At 40.9% G+C, this 18119-nt stretch overlaps 1 protein-coding gene across 1 annotated transcript in view; it reads left to right on the top strand.

Annotated features, from left to right (window-relative positions):
- Positions 1-18119, top strand: part of adgb (androglobin) — a gene marked incomplete at its 5' end in the record, with an annotated part of 38079 nt that overhangs the window by 6290 nt on the left and 13670 nt on the right. The window contains 16 exons of the mRNA XM_079215747.1: positions 940-1026; positions 2587-2759; positions 4321-4397; positions 5298-5472; positions 5885-5975; positions 6564-6717; positions 9132-9174; positions 10176-10287; positions 10529-10597; positions 10679-10781; positions 11995-12103; positions 12738-12876; positions 14708-14822; positions 15180-15347; positions 15959-16097; positions 16272-16406. Coding sequence (XP_079071873.1) covers positions 940-1026; positions 2587-2759; positions 4321-4397; positions 5298-5472; positions 5885-5975; positions 6564-6717; positions 9132-9174; positions 10176-10287; positions 10529-10597; positions 10679-10781; positions 11995-12103; positions 12738-12876; positions 14708-14822; positions 15180-15347; positions 15959-16097; positions 16272-16406 — 1889 coding nt within the window. The remainder of the gene's footprint in view (positions 1-939; positions 1027-2586; positions 2760-4320; positions 4398-5297; positions 5473-5884; positions 5976-6563; positions 6718-9131; positions 9175-10175; positions 10288-10528; positions 10598-10678; positions 10782-11994; positions 12104-12737; positions 12877-14707; positions 14823-15179; positions 15348-15958; positions 16098-16271; positions 16407-18119) is intronic.

The following is an 18119-nucleotide window of genomic DNA, read 5'->3' as shown; positions in this document are numbered from 1 at the left end:
ACCCTCCGGTCACCCCTTAGGTAAAGACATTTGCTGTAATATTAAATGTGTCTCTCACACATCATGCTTTACAGAGTACGCTTTGCTTAAACATTACTGATGCAGAATTTTCAGGAGAAATCAAGGTTGAGGATGTTCATTTCTTAGCTGACACGTACGTGCATGTCGAACCTAACAAAGTTAGCTCACAAGAACACTCACAGAGTGTTATTTTGCCAACTAAGCCAAACCTTCACCTGACCTAGTCGCTGCCTTGGGCAGTCTTGAATTTGGTGACAGACGGGCCCTGTGTGTGTCTGTGACGGGGCAACATGGCGTGTGTAAAGGTGGCTGTATCCACAGAAGTTCGAGACATAAATGTTTCATCCAAGACAGGAAACAAAGGAGCCTTTCTTCTCATGAATTATGTAGGAGTCATAGTGAAAATGCTTCATACTCAACTAGAACAAACTTTGCCCAGGTGTCTGCTGGGACTCTTCAGAATAGCGCTAGTCTTATTTTGTTTTTTTGTAGTAGGTACGGGATGTGGCATTACTGATTAAGTTGTATTAATTTGACTTGCACGAGTATCAGGACTGTGGACCAATCAGAGCTGCTGCAGCCATCTGTTTGAACTGAGAATTGTGTGTGAAGGATGCAGACACACACACTCCTCAAAATAATATCTCGGTTACCTTACTTGTCTTCACTGTGTATTCACTTGTCTTCCTAAACATGATGCTAAAATAAATACAAAATACAAGAGACAGTGACATCCATTTTTATTGTGAGTCGCTACGCAACGTCTTAGTTATGCGTTAAACCACTTGAGTGCCAAGCATATTTGCAATTTCACATATCATTTCACAGTGCCAATGCCACAATGTGTAGTTTGGAGTCTATGGTTTCTTGCACAGTTGTCTTTTTCTTTTTTTAAACAGTTCCTTGTGTGTTTCTCAGTGTTGTGTCTGAGGTCTACGGAGAGATGGGCGAGTTCACCTTCATCCACACCCTCACTGGCTGGATCCCAGAAATCTGTCCAATACAGTAAGGTCCTCATTGGTCTTCTACACTCTTATACCCCTGTCTTCTGCATCTCTTGTTTTAAATATACGCGAGTGTCCCCCATAATTGTGCCTTTGTGAATAGAATGCTTTTGAGAATTAAACTGACTCATGATCTCAGTTTGATCACTATAATGGCTGTGGCACTAAATGCACTCACACAGTCTGACTAGCTGTGAATTCTTCCTAATCTATAATGTATTCTGAAACAAAAAGGGAGAGAGAACTGTATTTGTCTCCAATAATAAGGAAAGTCACTCTTTGGGAGAAAACAACTCAGGTCTAAAATGGAAACAAGGAAATGTATAATAAAGAGGGAGGAGAGGCAGTACGGAGTGGAGAATCTCAGCTTCTCAGTGATGGAACTGTAATGGTACAACAGTGTTTTGGAGAGGAGCTGGGGAGTGTTTTCTTCTTTTGCTCAGCAGGTTACCTGCTGTCATAGGTTCGCCTTGGGAATCTATCAATACTGAGCATGGCAGTGTTCGTGTTTCACATTAATTCGTGACACATGGGTTTGCAGTCCTATGTACACACACACACACACACACACACACACACACACACACACACACACACACACACACAGGATTTTATTTACATCATCTGCCACTGTTATTGTATATATATATATATATAGTCAAAATTATGCTGCATTATCAGCCAGTCTACCTTCCACAACTACTGAGCTAACTAGTTGGAGGTAGACTTATTACAAAAAGCTACATTTCAACTAATGAACAACAGAACGAGCTGGCAGTAGTCAGCTCTGGAGACACAAATTGCAGTGGGAATTCTTTTTAATCAGATTTTCAAAATGACAAGATCAGGCGGAAAATCCGTAAAGTGGTCATTTAAACTAACAACAAGGTGAATAAAACAACATGCTGCATCATACATACAAATTATGCTCTCTGATTCTGTTATACTAACTTGTTTCACACCATGCTGACAGCAATTGTACTGACATGACTCCAAATCTGCCATGATAAGATGGTAAGGGACCAGCTCCACCTTCATTCCACACTGGTTTCTGCAACATGCTCAGTTGTCCTTGAGAGCTTCAGCCTCCTTTTAATAGACAACATGTTTTTAATGCAGTCTGTATAGCACTTCGCATTACATTTGTGTATGCAATGCGCTATACAGATTTTTTTAAAGCAAGAGAGAGATGTAAGAACTGTAGCCCACTGAATTGCATATAGAGCGATGTACACAGTAACGGGAACATAAACTGCATTTTAATCAGGGCTAAGGCATGGCAGAACATAAACAGTAGACTTCATCTGGAATAGGAGACGTCATGATATTGTAAACTCAATGATAGACATGAGAGCTTAACAGTGGTGCTCCTCTGCTTGCTCAAAAGTTGTAATTTTGTGTTGGACAAGCAAACATTCAGGAGCAAACACAATTCCAGTCAAAACCAGCTCAGACATGCAGTTGGTTCCAACACAAAATATATTTATAAAAACGTTTTTTAATTTTATAATAATGTCATCCCTTTTAGCCTGTAACCTACTTTTTTTTAACTTTCTCTCAGGTCTGCATTGGTGGGAAAAACATGGGATTTCTTAGAAGACACCATTCCCACATTTACACACCCAGATGAGAGTTTGCCGGAGACAAAGTCTCAGACTGCAGATCCAGCTGCAGGGAGACATTCCAGCTGTATTGACAGTGAGTGTCAGCTGCCAAAGCCAGAGAAAAGTAAACGTCCCAATTGTGAACAGACAGACACACAAAGACATACAAACACAGGGAGGCAAACAAATACGCACACATGCATACCCGCAAACATACATTTCAATAACACACTTTGCTTGGACGTTTAATTGAGTTAGTCAATTAAGTCAACCATCCATTGTCTGTCTGTATGTGCAGTACTGTATCACATAGTTGTATACATTATATGTATGAATGCACAGTGTGTAAATATCCATTTTCTTCCCTCTGCATCCATAATTCAACTTCTATGGTGCAGGACAATTAATATTTCATTGTCCTGCAAAAACTCAAGCTTATCAATGATTCAATTCTCTTATCGCAGTAATAATCTCTCAATCTTTTAACATTGATTGGTGATTTATTTTAGGTCTGGGAAAACCTGCCCTCAGCCTCTTTCCTGCTGTTTCAAGCATCACTTCCTGTTTTCCCAAGCCCATGTATTATGTAGCGCAGAGAGGGTTAATGTGTATATGGTGGACTATAAATAAACCAGCAGAGGGAGCAGTGGCAGGGTGAATTATTTGGTGTTCCCGCAGGGCAGAAGAGCCTCCCAAGTTAAATGTGGTTATGTGATAAAGCCAGGATTGAAACGTGTCCTCAGAAAAGAGTGTGTAGCTCGGAGTTGTTTCAGGTCATGAGAGATACAGTAAAGGCTTTTTGAAGGTTGTGCAATTAAGTTAAAGAACAATAAAAAATACCACAATACATTCACATTAAAATGAGTGGGAAGCAGTATAAATTAAATTCCCTCTCTCTTGATCTCGTATTTACCCACCTGCTCTCTCTGCCAGTAATGTCTCGGTTTTTCCTACAATTTCACATGTTTACAATAACGGTATTACAAACATAATGTAATGACATGCATGTATGCACATAGTAGTATTACTTCACAGAGCATTTGTCCTTTAGGGAAATGCAATACATGGTGCGCGCATACAAGCATCAAACACAAAAAGAAACCTTCGCATTCTTTCTCTTTATCTCTCTTTTTTGGTGCCCTCTGTAGCAGCCCTCTGTAGTCTTCCATTGAAATGCATATTTTGAAATGCATAAATCACTATGCAGCATGAGAAACACTTCTCTGTTCAATTCTTAATGTGTAGCCTTTATATTAGTGTAGCAGTGCTCTTTTCACCATAGTCCTTCAAATTGATTTTCCATGTCGCCTGGCCCATGTGCTCCTCATACCATACTCCGAGATGCATCATGGGAGATGGGGCCATCCATAGATAACCTAGATACTCTCTTGTTGCCTTATTTATACCTGTTTAGGCCAATAGTGCTTTCGGATTTCCAGGGTAAAACTTAACATTGATTTGGAAATGTAGCTTTGTATTGTCTGTATCAGCTTTACATTTCATTGGTAGACGGCACACATTTTGAATTATATCCATCGGTTTACTCAGTCAGTCAATCATTTCAGTCTCTTGGGGAAATCTACTGTCATTTTGCATGTGTGTCCATGTTGAAGTATGTGTGTTTGTGTGAGCTTGCATATGTCGATACTTACCTGTTACTTATGTCAGTCTTTTTTGTGTGCGTTCCTCAGGTACCTCCGAGGTAGTGGTGTGTGCCAGCTACTACCCATTACAGCCAGATTGCAATTCCTTTGGGTTTGGACAAATGGTTTGTCTTCCTCTATTCCTCCTCTCTCTCTCACTATGCATACACTAGCTCATTCAATGCAGGTTTTGTACATCAGCCAAATCGTAACGATTTGCATCTATGAAAACTAGACTTCACCTCCTGACAACTGTATTCAGATATTCATTACAGATTTGGACGCTTACAGTAGAGAGAGACATTGTGATGCAAATACTACAAAGCCTGGTTGCAATCTCACCAGAATGTCTCTATGAACGTTTCAAAGATGTGTTGAGATAGAGCAAACTTAACTCTTGATATTAGACGTTCTATCAATGACAGTTCAAATGGTACTTGCTACATAAAGGAGCAATATACAACATTCAGAGCATTAATATAGCAGTAAACCACTGTTATCGATTTGAAGATAGAATGGATTAATGTCAGAATAAGAATGGAATAATTGTATATGGGGAAATTCCCTCGTTACAATGGAAAAACATATAATTATTTCAGCACTTAAAAAAAATAAAAAATACTGTCTTAATCACCTTTGTTTTATAGCACAGTTATGTGCACATGTACTAGATCCCCAAAGTAACAGTGGGTGGTGGATGAAACATAACAGTGCTTGTGACCTGGGGGCATGGTGTGTTCTATTTGGATGCTTCCCCTCAACAGGCTTCACTTGTTTTATTATTTACATCCACGCTAAGGATAATTATTTGACAGGATTCTTTTGTTGGAGGTTTTATATCACCTCCAGTCTTTGATCCTCAGTCAGAATCTCTTTTGAGAGTTTTGATTTGATTCATCTGTATATTTGATTACAGGGGACATTCATTATCAGTAATACATTTTATACTGCATTGTCTGTATTTTCATGAGTGAGTACTGCATGTGTGTTTATTTCTGTGCATTTGTCTATATGCGGGTCCACAGGCTAATTCCTCAGAGTTTCTTCGTCAGTGCGGTCTCTCCTTGCTCTACAGCCACATTGTCCTGTTGACAAGAACAAGAGCATGCCAGCTGGAGGCACCACCCAAACTTCCCCCTGTACCCAAATGGAAACTCATCCGCCAGCGGAAGGAGATCATGATCACCGATGAACCACAAAGTGCGTGAGAGACAAAGGAGGCAGGAAATTAAAAATGAAGTTTGGAAAGAATGCAATTGAGGGGAAAACCAGGAGGATGATGCAGGGGAGGTTATCAAACAAATAGAAAAGCACAAATTATGTGATAGGGTGTAGGTGAATTTCATAAATAAATATGACTTGAAAGGAGAGTGAGTGCTAATGCAGGGGATTCAGAACCTGCTGAGCAGAGGGCATACAGTACCGCATGCTGAAATGAAAAAAGGAGGAGGATAGCTACAATATTTCTGTAATGAAAATAGCTGCTGGCTCGGGCATATCTGACATCAGCTGATCTGTGGGTGAAACAAAAAATGCAGTAAAAAGAGTCAGAGTGTGAAAAAGCAGTGCTGGCATGATGTGTGAGACTTTTTTCCCTTTACTCTTTTCACAGAACTTCCTTTGTCAAAACCAGAGCAGTTCATTGAGGTTGCCAGCCCTTTTCTCTCCTGTCGTGTCAAGAGCAGCGTTGGGCCAATATCTAAGTGTGTACACTTAAATTATCTCAAACTAAGAAATTAAAGATAAAGAGTTGTTGTTGTCCTGCTCTTCTGCTCATTTAACTGTATCGTTTTAAAGAGTGTTTCACTTTTCTATACTAGTAACCTTCGCTGTGACCTCACTGTAGAGAAAGCAAAGCAAGAAAACAGACTCCCTGTGGAGATCAAAAAAGAAAATGATCATGATCTCATAAGTCTTTTCCTCATCCTCTTACTGTACCTCCATCTCTTTCCTCCGTTCTCCCTGCAACAGAGCAATGACATACGGGTATCGGTTGAAAACTTCAAACCATATTGGTGTCGAAGCCCACAATGTTATAAAGATATATTTTTTCCCCCACTTGACTATTACTATTCTCACTTAAATATATGTTTGCCTACATTCTTAAGCTAAGCATATCAAAGCGGTGTTACAGTGTTATGTTGTTCTGGTGTAATTTGATGTCTATAATGTGACATGTATGACTCATTTGTAGATGATATGATGTATTGCTTCTAAATGCGTTACCATGAGAGGGGATGCGTGTTTGTTGTGACTATGATGCATGCATGTGCTCTATGTCCACATAATAGAGAGGCCCCGCAGAGCACTCAGAGGAAATGCTCCTACAGATCCCCTCTAGTGTCCATTGCTGAGAGACAGGAGAGCGAATACCGAGCAGGCCTTGAGTCAGATGCAGCTGAATGCACCACTAACTCACCAAACATCACAGAAGACAAAATAGAGGTACATAGAACTATTGACTGTGGGGGCACAGGGATTATTTATTTATATTCTGTGTGTGTGTGTGTGTGTGTGTGTGTGTGTGTGTGTGTGTGTGTGTGTGTGTGTGTGTGTGTGTGTGTGTGTGTGTGTGTGTGTATATAACATTTTAAGGAGCATCTTGTTGAACAAATAGTGGATACCCAAGCTTTTTAAAGAGGTAAAAGGATATCTGAAGCCCACCATAATGCTTTTTGTCCAACAACTATAGTAACAGCTGTATGTTATTTCCTAGTTTCATTCTTTCCTCTCTCCCCCCACTGTCTGCCCTGTAAATATGCAGTTCAGAGCCTCATCAGAGTAGCTCTGTGTGTCAGTGACAACAAGGCTGCCATCCCCCAGTCTCAAAGTCACTTCTGTTGTCTCCCAGCCAGGCCACCACTGACCAGGGGCACTTGTGCGCTAAAGACAGAACCAGTGAGGGAAGGGAGATGAGGGCGGGCAGCACCAGAGAGAGACACAGCGATGAGAGTAGAAACAATGATAAAGAGGAATAAAGGAGGGGAACATCTACACAGAATAAGAAAGGAGGGGGACTGGAAAATGGAGAGAAAGTGACAGTTGGACGGGGACAGATGAAAGCAGAGGAGCAAACACAGGGAGATGGGAGAAGAGAAGCTCTGTTGTGTAGTGGTGGTGGACGGGGTGCGTGGGTTTCATACAGGGAGATCGTGTACTGGGCTGATGAAAAAAGCAGTGCAATTAGATGGTGAGCCATCAGTGTCTGCGTCTCCTTGGGGGTTCATTATTACACTTCACTCCTAGCATACAGAGAAAAAGTAGAGTTCATATTAATCGCCCTCTTGTGTAACTGTGACCAGTTATAGAGCGGTTAGGCTAGGGCAGTATGGACATGCTAATTTGATGTGTCATTTGGGTTTGATGTGCATGTGAACGTGCACTCATGTGGATTGGTTTGTGTATGTGTGCCACATTTTTACTCGGTGTGTCGGTTCCCGCTTTTCGCAAGCATGTGGTAGGTCATGTGCTGAGGGGACTACATCAAGTGAGAAGGGGATTGTGCTGTTTTGACCCCTCCCTCCGTTTCTGTCAAAACTGACCAACAGTATCAACCTCTGTGCCTGGCTCCGAAAATGTAGGAAGGTCGCCTCACATGCTGTCTCTGATACCCTCTCTGGCCTACTCACTCTACATTAGTGTGGGTAAAATAATTAGATCCTGCTTTAACTGTGAATATATTTATGCCTGGGAACTAACTGTACATTGCTATAAATAGATATTTAACTTGATTGTATTGAACATTTTTCATATATGAACTGGGCTATACTTCAGTGAAGAAATGTGAGCTATAGAGAGAGTTTCTTGTAGAGTAAAGACTTAACTCTGGCTGTGCACTAAAGCCCCATGAAGTGTGGGATTAAAGCAATGTGCTCTCGTCTATCCATCAACCCATAACTGTGATTTTTATCACAGAAAAAAAATGGCTGCTGCTACAAAAGTAGCAGCTTAAAATCCTGGGAGCTTTGTGTGTAAGATGTATCAGTCTGAATGTCCTCTTACTGTACACAGGTAAGCAATTTAATAAATAGCACGTTTACATCTTTTGTTGCAGAGGAAGTGTTGCTATAGTGTCAGAGAGGAGGTCAACTGTACCTCCCAATCACAATGTCTCTTTCCGTCTGTCTGGGTCTCCGGGTACTTATTCAAAAGTGGTGACTCACACAAACGCACACACACACACTCACTCACTCACTCACTCTGACTCACCCAGAGAGTCTTGGCTGAAATTGCTTTGAAGTTTCACAAAACAACGACATGATTTTTATTCCGAGCTGAGTAAACTTTTGGACATTTACCAGGGATTTTACTCAAAGGAGCATTATCAGAAAAAAAAAAAAAAATTCAAATGAACGGGCCTGGTGGAAAGTTAAGTTGTCTACAGGTGCACCACTTTTGTCTACAGGTGCACAGTTTTGTTTTCAAAGCAGCATTGATGCGCTTTTCCTGCTCGCATCATCGCGTGCCTTGCTCAGACAGAAGTGTTTGGTATTTGAAGGATTTGATAATGACTCATTAGCTATATTTCTCTATTGTGTTGGGCAGATGAGCATGAAATCTGAGCTGTTGAGTAATCCCCCTCTAAGAGAGGTAAAATGCTAAACAACCTCCTCATCTGTCCCTGCCAGTCAAAGTAAATTAGAGCTGGTATTCCCATGTGGTGTTTTTTCTGCAGCAGAGGAGCAGCCCATGTCACAATAAACCGTGTCTTATGTCCTGTGGTGTTCGGTGAGAATGGCGCAACACCACAGCTGGCATGGAATCACTAGAGGGTGGAGGCATATCTCTGACAGTGTTACTCTAGCAGCAACTCACTGTTCATGCCTCTTTCTGTCTCTCTCCCCCTCTCTGTCCCTAAGGTTACTGCAAAGGACATGAACAAGGACAATGACATCTCCAATGGTAAAAGCTGTTCCTTTGCAATGCTGAGCCCATCATTCATGTTGAACATATTCTGTACAGTATCTGTACACAATATTGCTTAATCTGAGGTCAAATATTAGGCTACCAGAATGGGCAGATGCAAATGTATTTGGTTTTATTGGAGATTCTGAATGTAGTGAAGGTCTTCATTATTGGTCGACGTGAACAGCATATGTGCACCATAGGCCAATTAATATGATTAGAAGTATTTCCATTTCTCGCCTCGACTCCCTCCATCTTTCTCTCTGTGCTTCTGTGGGTATGCCAAGACACTTTGAAGAAGATGGGCCTGAAATCATGCCTAAGCCAGTTCCCTGCCTTCTCTCTGCCCCTGTTTAGTTGCTTAGTAACACCTGCAGTTTGAGTTAGCGGACCACCATTGCTCAGCAGCAGAGACACTGGCCCTCGCCGCCTCAGCTTTCTGATCAGACTTCTCACTTTGAGAAGAGCCTGGGGGCAGAGCCACTGTGTGTATGTGTGCATGTGCGTTTATTTTTTCATTTGTTTTGGTGGGGAGTGTGTCTGTGCGCAGTTGCCTCTGACTTTGCTCTGCATGCATTGAGAAAGTGGGAGTCAGTGAGTGGGAGTATGGATGTGCATGTGCGCTTACACTATGCCATTATGTGGGAGTTTGGCCAATTCGGCTCAGTGTTTAAGATAATGATTTGAAACTAGGATAAGCTATGTGTCACAGGAGGAAAAGCATCTTGCAGCATTTTGAAATCAGAGATTTCACAGGCAATTCTATATCTATTTGGAATTAAGTGTGAGCATGAAAAGCACCATTTAATTATCATGCTACTAGCTTGATAAGAACATGTTTTTGCTATATTAAGCTGCTGCAGAGTTATATGAACAATAATGATTGAAATGAATTAAAGTACTTTATAATCTATACCTCTACTATCTGTAACTAAATGCCTTACCCACCAAAATAATTTTAATTAACGATATTAATCATAAATTAATCTCCCTTCCAGATCAACCCCAAACTGCATTGGAGGAGCCTGTAACTGAGGAACCCTTGGCTCCTGTTAAACCCATGCTGCAGGAGACCTGGATGGACCTGTATGACTTTGCTAAATGCTTTCAGTGAGACACACACACACACACACACACACACACACATGCTCACTCGCACACACTCACATGCACACACACAGACACAAATGTGTACTTATGTACTGTAAACATACTGTTCCAGTAGATAAACATAGACAGTTGTGAAAAAAGGATGGTTGAAGGGCCCAAAAAATGATGAGGTAAAGATTATCATTGCTTTTAATAACTAAGATAAAAAAAAAAAACTTGTTTATTTGTTGTTTTCTTCCAGGACACTCTTTGTGTTTCATAAACCGCAAATCTACCCACATCATATCCACAAATCACATTTTAAGGTAAAGTATGTATCATGAAAGAACCCAGTGACTTATTTCTCCATTTATTTTCCGACGTGTTTTTGACACATTAATGCTCTTGTTAGTATTATATATATTGTTATTCATTTTGCTGTCTTGTCCAAAACTGCAACCGGCACCAACTGTACTGGATCCCTCCTGGTGACATCTACTGTCGCAAGCCCAGAAGTACACACATGCAAACACACACATGCTCCAAGAAATGCTAATGAGCATAAACCTGACTCTGTACATATGCTGCAGTCTATTGCAAGTCGAAAATCGATAATTCTGAGTCTGTATTCCCGACTTCCAATCTCAATGCATCCCACCGCGTCTGCTCGGGAAAACATGGCAGATAACTGATGTGTGTTTGGCAAGTCCCTCAGCTTTACAAGCTTCAAATATTTACAGAGCACCTACATAATTTACCACAGCACCATTAATGGAGAAAAACTGTGTATGTAGAAATGATCATTTCACGAACAACTTGAGATTCCTGTGGGGGAATATTTAAAAAAGAGATATGAACTCATGATAAATAGGGACATGATAACACGTGTTTCTGTTCAAGGATGAATAAAAACATATTTGGCATCTGGTAAAGAGATATGCCTTTAGTTAAGGTTGATAAACTACTTTTTCCCGAGGCCCAAAAGGAACCATGCATTTAAGTATGACACAAGGTCTTCTGCCGAACATGTAGTGTGTATTTCAGAGACTGAGGTCACAACAGTAGGCTCTAGGCCCCGGTCATTTATCTGAGGAACAAAAAAGGTGCAGCTTCCTGAAGGATCAGCAATTCAAGAATATCTAGAGATTGTAAGCTGTGCAAAGCTTTGTAAGTAATGAGTAGGATCTCATAATAAATTATAAATGTAACTGCTATCTGCTCACTGGCAACAAGCAACAGCAATTTAGCCTGATTTTGTGTTAAGTAGTCGTGTAAAAATAAGTAGTAAGAGTGTGAGTTTGTGTATAGCGCAGGTTTTTGTCTGACTGTGTGTTAGTGTGTGTTTGCACTACTGAGTCTGCTTGTCATTCCAGACACGTATGCGTTCTCTCCCTCTTCTCTTGTTCTCTATCTCTTTTCTGCACATCTCTCGCTCTCCTGCTTGGTCTTTCTCACTGGATGCTTTTTCTTACATTACTAAATTGACTGTCTTGGCCTCTCCTATGTCACCGTACAAGCTTATTTAACTCACTCAGCTCTTCTCTTCGTTTTGCCTCCCACTCACCTCCCCTTCTTCCCCTCTCTTCCTTTGTGTTTTCCTCCACCTTCTCTTGAACTAAGCCACTCTTCTATCAGTTTATCTATCATCCGTCCCTACAGCTTTTTGATTACGGAAACCTGTGTGTGTGTGTGTGTGTGTGTGATTATTCCCCCACCTCCCACATACAGTGTCCAGAAGTCAGAGGCACTCACTACCTGTGTGTGGACAGCCTCCAACCTCCCCATATTCTCATCAGCTTCTCTGCTCTGCTTCTCTGGGGAGATGCAGCTGAGGAGAGTAAGGATTGATCTACGCACACACACACACACACACACACACACCCCTACCGACATACTCAGAAACAAAAGGATTTTCTGTTGCATGTAATGTAAGGCGCTGACTCAAGTCTCTAACAGCCAGAAGGCAATATGAGGGGGGAAGACAGCCCCCTTGTTAGCTAAACCACCAAAAGGTATGCCCCTTGTTAACCTGCCATCCCTTCTCTCCATCTTCCAGTAGCAGTGAGAGTGCAGGGGCATGGGGGTTGTTTAGTTGATTATGTCAATCTAGTCTGCCTAACTCATTGTTCCTTTGACTGACTGAGGTCTTTGCAAGTCAGAATCTTTGGCACTAAACATGGCTCTGAAATATCTGTAGCCTAACTACTGTACTGTGTATTGATACATCTGTGGCACTGCTGAAGAGGCAGAGGAATTCGTAATTTTCTAACAGAAATTATAATTCTCCTATTATTAGGGTATGCAGAAACCGTACCCTAAAACCGATTTGGAATAAACAGTATATATACACGTTCATAAAAATACTCATGCAATGCATGAACATTCCAAGATTATGACCAACTATGTTTGTATTATTTCACTGGGTTGTTTGACCAGCACACATTTTCTCTCCACTCTCCAACACCTCGTAGAAAAGGAAACGTCCGCAGCATGTAGGTCTTCAGTTCTTATCGCCCGGGTTCACTCCTGGAAAAGCCTGCAATCTCAGCTGCCAGTACTCGCCATCAAGACCACCTCCTCAAAGGCCGCCATGCTTAACTTACCCCCCGGGTAGGACAGCATTAATGAACACTGAGAACTGTGGGCTGTATTGATCACAATTAATAGTTCAATCAATTAACGATCAATTAATGATCAAGCTCATGATCGGAGTAAGGTGTCACAAATCTATGATCCCAGACTCAGTCATCCACTCTAATGTCATACTTACTTTGTGTATCTGTGTACAAATATTGACATCTTAGTATTACAATGCAATGTGAATCAAATATTCTACTCCATACTAGGAAAAGCCTTTACACATGTGACCAGTCTAGTCTCATTTTAGGTTTGCTTGCTTAATACTCTGGCAATTTTCTGATGCTATTTAAACTCATCAATTTCTGTAAATTTTCACATTTCACATAAGAATCGAAACAAAATGTCATCATTTTAATTTTTCCCCTTGAATCTCATAACCCTAAATTACCCTTAGCACTCATCAGCGGGGCACTAATGATGCCAAGGTTAGAGCTTTAATTCCCATTACGGGAACCTATTATGAAAATGTATGCATTTTTTGGACAGCAGTCTTGGGAACTTTTGGTGAAAGAGTTTCACTCTTGTTATGATTTTTACTGACAGGCAGAAATCTACTTAAAGCTATCATAAAGTGAGCAGAGGATATCTGCCTACCTCAGATGCTCTGAAAAGCAGTAAAAAGCATCTGTCCTAGTCTCTATTAATGGGTGCTACTTGGCCTAGAAGCAGAGGGCCTAGTTTCTGGGGTCAGGTGTAGGTATGCAGCAGTGCAATTACCACTGAGCCATAATCGCACCCATAGCACTCAACTTATGCCCATACGCCCCATAGTACACTCTCTCCAAAAGAGAATAGCTGACATGTCCGGGCATTTGGGCAGCACCTCACCTCTTTTCCTCTTTGCATGTGCCTAAGAGCCCAACTGTATGAGGTACACTAGTTATTTTCTATAGTCTCTTTACTGACCATGGGTATTGTTGTCTTCTACTTTTTTTTTTAACATAATCTATACATATTTTCCCTTTCTTTCCCTCTCCATTTCCTTTTGTCTCTTCTTCCTTTTCTTCTCTCCTATTCTCTTCACCTTATTTTCTCTCTTTCATATGCTGCCCTCTACTTCTTCAGCACTAGCCCAGCTCTGCCCCAGTGCTCATCCATCTAGTTAGGCTGTGATGTCTGAATTATGTAAAGCTAATGGGGCCAAGGAAGTGGGGTTCCACTCTCTCATGCCTGACCAGGCCCTATGACCTCAGCTTGGCTCTTGGTAGACAGGACATTAGGCGATATCACTTCTGACTTTTTTTTTCCCATTCAGTATTACTTGACTCTATTGAGACTAGAGAGGGAATTTGTTGAGTGGAATGCACTGTTATTTCATGCATTTTTTTCTATGATTATGCAATTCATATTACCAAATACTGTGAAGGGACACCTTTGTGCTCCTTAATATCAACTTCAAGAATTTAGTCGCCGAATAAAGATAAAGAGACTTCTTCCTCTTAGTAATGCAATGACAAAATAAAGTAAATTGTCTCCTGAGCCAAATCTTGGGCTCAGGGACAGAGATGACGTGAGATAATAAAGAAGAAAAAAGACAAATCTTTGAAAATCAAGATAGTTCGATTTCTGCAGGCCTCTCAATCTTTTAAAAAGAAATTCTCTAAGAAGGCAACATCATTCTGTGATTGACCTTGTAGCAACATATGCAGCACTGAAAAGGAGTCATGAATAGACTTCATCTTTGTAATGTATCACAAGCCAAAATGATGTGCAACTCCTGTTTTAGAATAATTTATAGTATTCCAGTAAATGGACATGAGTGGATTATTTCTTTAAAAAGTTTCCTTTCTCTCCCTTCCAGGCGCCATGTCTTGTCCCTCCACACAAAGGCACCACTGGGCTACCACGTTCACCTTTGCAGCAAGACACCGTTCATCTTTGGGGATGAAGAAACCGTCATGTCACAACTTACCAAGGTGTCCGAGTCAGTCAGTAGACATTGATAGTAATTTGATAAAACACAAAGTAATTCTATTTTTTTTGCTGAATAAGGAAAGTTCATAAATTTGTAAATAGATCTAGTTGTGATGTGCTTGCTGTAAAATGTTTTAATAAGGCCTACTATAGCTTAAATTTTGAAAATCACATCATGGTAGTAAGATGATGCCTCTGCTTTCTTACTACTTCAACCTGATGTTCCAATACTAAAGTTCCCATCGGAATGTCTTGGTATTGTGTCCGTTGTGCTTCTCTCCTCTACTTAACTTACATTCTGTTTGTGCCAGTAAACACAATGTGAATGCTACCCCACTGTTTTCTCTTTTTTTAAACAGGAAAGCACTCGTTTCACTGACCAGGCCTCGTCCATATGGGGGGCCCTGTCCAGATTGGTGTCTTCCTTTAGCGATGACCAGGACCAGCCGGCGGCCAGAAGAACCCTGGAAGAGGCTCATTGCCTCCAAAACATCAGCACCAAACTGGGAAAAAGGGAACACCAGAAGGTAGCTTCTTCACATACAGTATAGTCCGATGCAGTTGTGTGGTACATACTGTACAGCTCACTTTGCTTTATACTACAGTTCCTACATCTAGATACAGTCAGATTGGCTAATTCACATTTTATAGTTCACCTGGGAAGTTCGCTACTTTGTATAATGTGTGACTTAGTCAATGGATGACATTTTTCATTCAGCGATAGTTTTTAAAGAGAATGCGGAAGTATTTTATCAACAATGCCACCGCTTTGCAGTGACTTTAGATTTTTTATTTTTTTTCATTAGCCGTGGACTAATAATCAGTTCTGCACAACCAGGATGCATACTGATGTAAGCTAACAATGTACTCCGCTAATTCTCATTCTTATCAATGTCTGTAGACAGACAGCGGTGATTGAAAAAAGTGAAGTGGTTGTGGAGTCTAACCACCCGCCTACTTGAGGAACAGGGGGGTTTGTCTCAAAGGACAATTCATTATCTCTTATCTAGAGACTGTCATTCTAATAAACGTACACAAATCCAAATACCTGGAAAAATAAGCATCTTGACACACTTGGCACACACATGCAGACACACGCATACAGCACACAATTGCTAATATGTGTGTGTTTTTGTAGGTGTTTAACTCTGCAGTTTACAAAATGCTGTGTGAGGCTCTGGGCAGGAAGCTGACATCAGAGGAGCGGTTTGCTATACTGGCTCTCACAGCTGACCCTTCACTCTTGGTCACTGACCCCAAAGAACACTCCCCTACTTGTAAGTGCCCTTTGTGTGTTTGTTCATCTTGTATGTTGTTCATCTACATATGTGAGTATATGCCTACAACTAAAGTAAACTGATTTCAATGAATTTAATTGAAATATCCTTTTGCCTTTCATATAGTTCACTATTCAATATTAACTTGCAATGTTCTGCTGTTACTCTCTAAAGTGGATGCAGAATCAAAGCCTCCAGAAAGCTGGAGAGACAGGGATCCAACAGACAGGGAGGTCAAGGCAGTCACCATTCTGCAGGCTGCATTCAAAGGACACTTGGTGCGAGAGATCTTAAATGCCTCAAAGCCGGGTAAAAACATCTCATACTCATAGAAAATGTATTTATTCAAGTATCATGGCCCGGTTTGAATATTATCTTTTATTTTGAATAGTTGAAAATACTAACTTACTATTGTTGATGAGATCGTCTTAAATTACGCTTTCTTCTTCAATGCTCTAGGTTTGAAAGACAAACACATATGCAGCAATTGGGATGGCTAAAGGGTCCACATAAGGGGAACTAAAACAACAGAATACCTGTGTTTCTTTTCTAGATTTTTATTTAGTGTCTGAAAACACACAAAACACCTGTGTCTTACAATTACTGTTTGATTCAGCCTGCTGGCATATATTGAGCCTTTGAGCGGAGGCACAAATATGTATTGATGACACTGCCACTCTCACTAATACACCCTGACAGATGAGGGGTGGCCACAGAGGGGACGTACACACACATGTAGGAAACACACACGCGCACACACACACACACACACACACACACACACACACACACACACACACACACACACACACACACACGCATCAATAGCCAAACCTCTCAAAAGTGACAGCAAGTGAAAAATGGGCAAGAGAAGACGTGGAAACACTGAACAGTTTGTTGGAAAGAATGAGAGATTAAATAAATAGACAGAACTGAGCAGCTATTCCTTTGTAAATTGATTCATCAATGATTATTTGTAAGAATGTGTTGCTTTTGTTAAATTTGTCCTCCGTTTCAGTTCAATTATTTTTAAGATCCTATTTTCTCCAGAAGTGGTGGTAATTATCTGACTGTGAAGATGCACCGTTGTTTGCTGCATTGCATTGCCTAGACATTCTCCATTTACTGCTTGGACCTGAAGTTAACTGGCACACCACTGTCACCACCTGAATAACTTGCACATATGGGAATACGCACAACCTCATTAATGAAGTATTTGCATAAAACAGTACTGTAAAATACATTTGCATAATAAAGTTGAGCTTTGCAAACATCATTTGCTTTGCAAACATTCAAAATATCCACATCATTATCGAACCAATCTGCCAGAAACCTCAAAAATATTGCTGGTGGTTATGTGACATTAGCATGAGTGCGCACACACACACGCACACATCTGTCATGGTTCTAGGGCTGCAACTAACGATTATTTTAATAATCGATTAATCGGTTGATTATTTTTTCGATTAATCGATGAATCGGATAAAAAAAGCAAAAAAACATTAATTTCCAACCCTTTGTTCAAAAACAGAAGTGACAGTGCGAATTCACAGTGCAAAACATGTTCAGAAAGCACACACAGGTTGCTCCTTGAACATCCCCGAGCTGTTAATTAAACAAATTAGATTAAAATGGACTAACACTAAAAACATACACATGTATGCTTTACATCTGCCTTTTTACTGTAATTGATCTCCTTGGAGTAGAGGCTGCTTTAGCATGCCCTGCTTTATCAATATGTATGAAACACTGGGACAGTGGGAAGCTGTACTGCTCCTCTCACGTCTGTTTGGACCTCAACCTCCAGGCCCAGCTCCACCTCATCTCAGCTCTGCATCAAGCTGCGCTGCATATAGTCCTCTTCCTTAAACTATTTCATTCTGGGCCTCTTACGACCACGAAATGACGTTGTTGGCTAAGCCCAACTACGTGATTTGATTCAGTCTACTTTGAGTAAAAAAACAACCTGCAGCCAGATCCGCCGGTGTGCCGATTAAACGTTAACGAGTGACAGCGTGAACT

Source organism: Taurulus bubalis (assembly GCF_910589615.1).
Source record: "Taurulus bubalis genome assembly, chromosome: 3".
Lineage (NCBI taxonomy): Eukaryota > Metazoa > Chordata > Actinopteri > Perciformes > Cottidae > Taurulus > Taurulus bubalis.
This window is presented reverse-complemented; position numbering and strand designations above follow the sequence as displayed.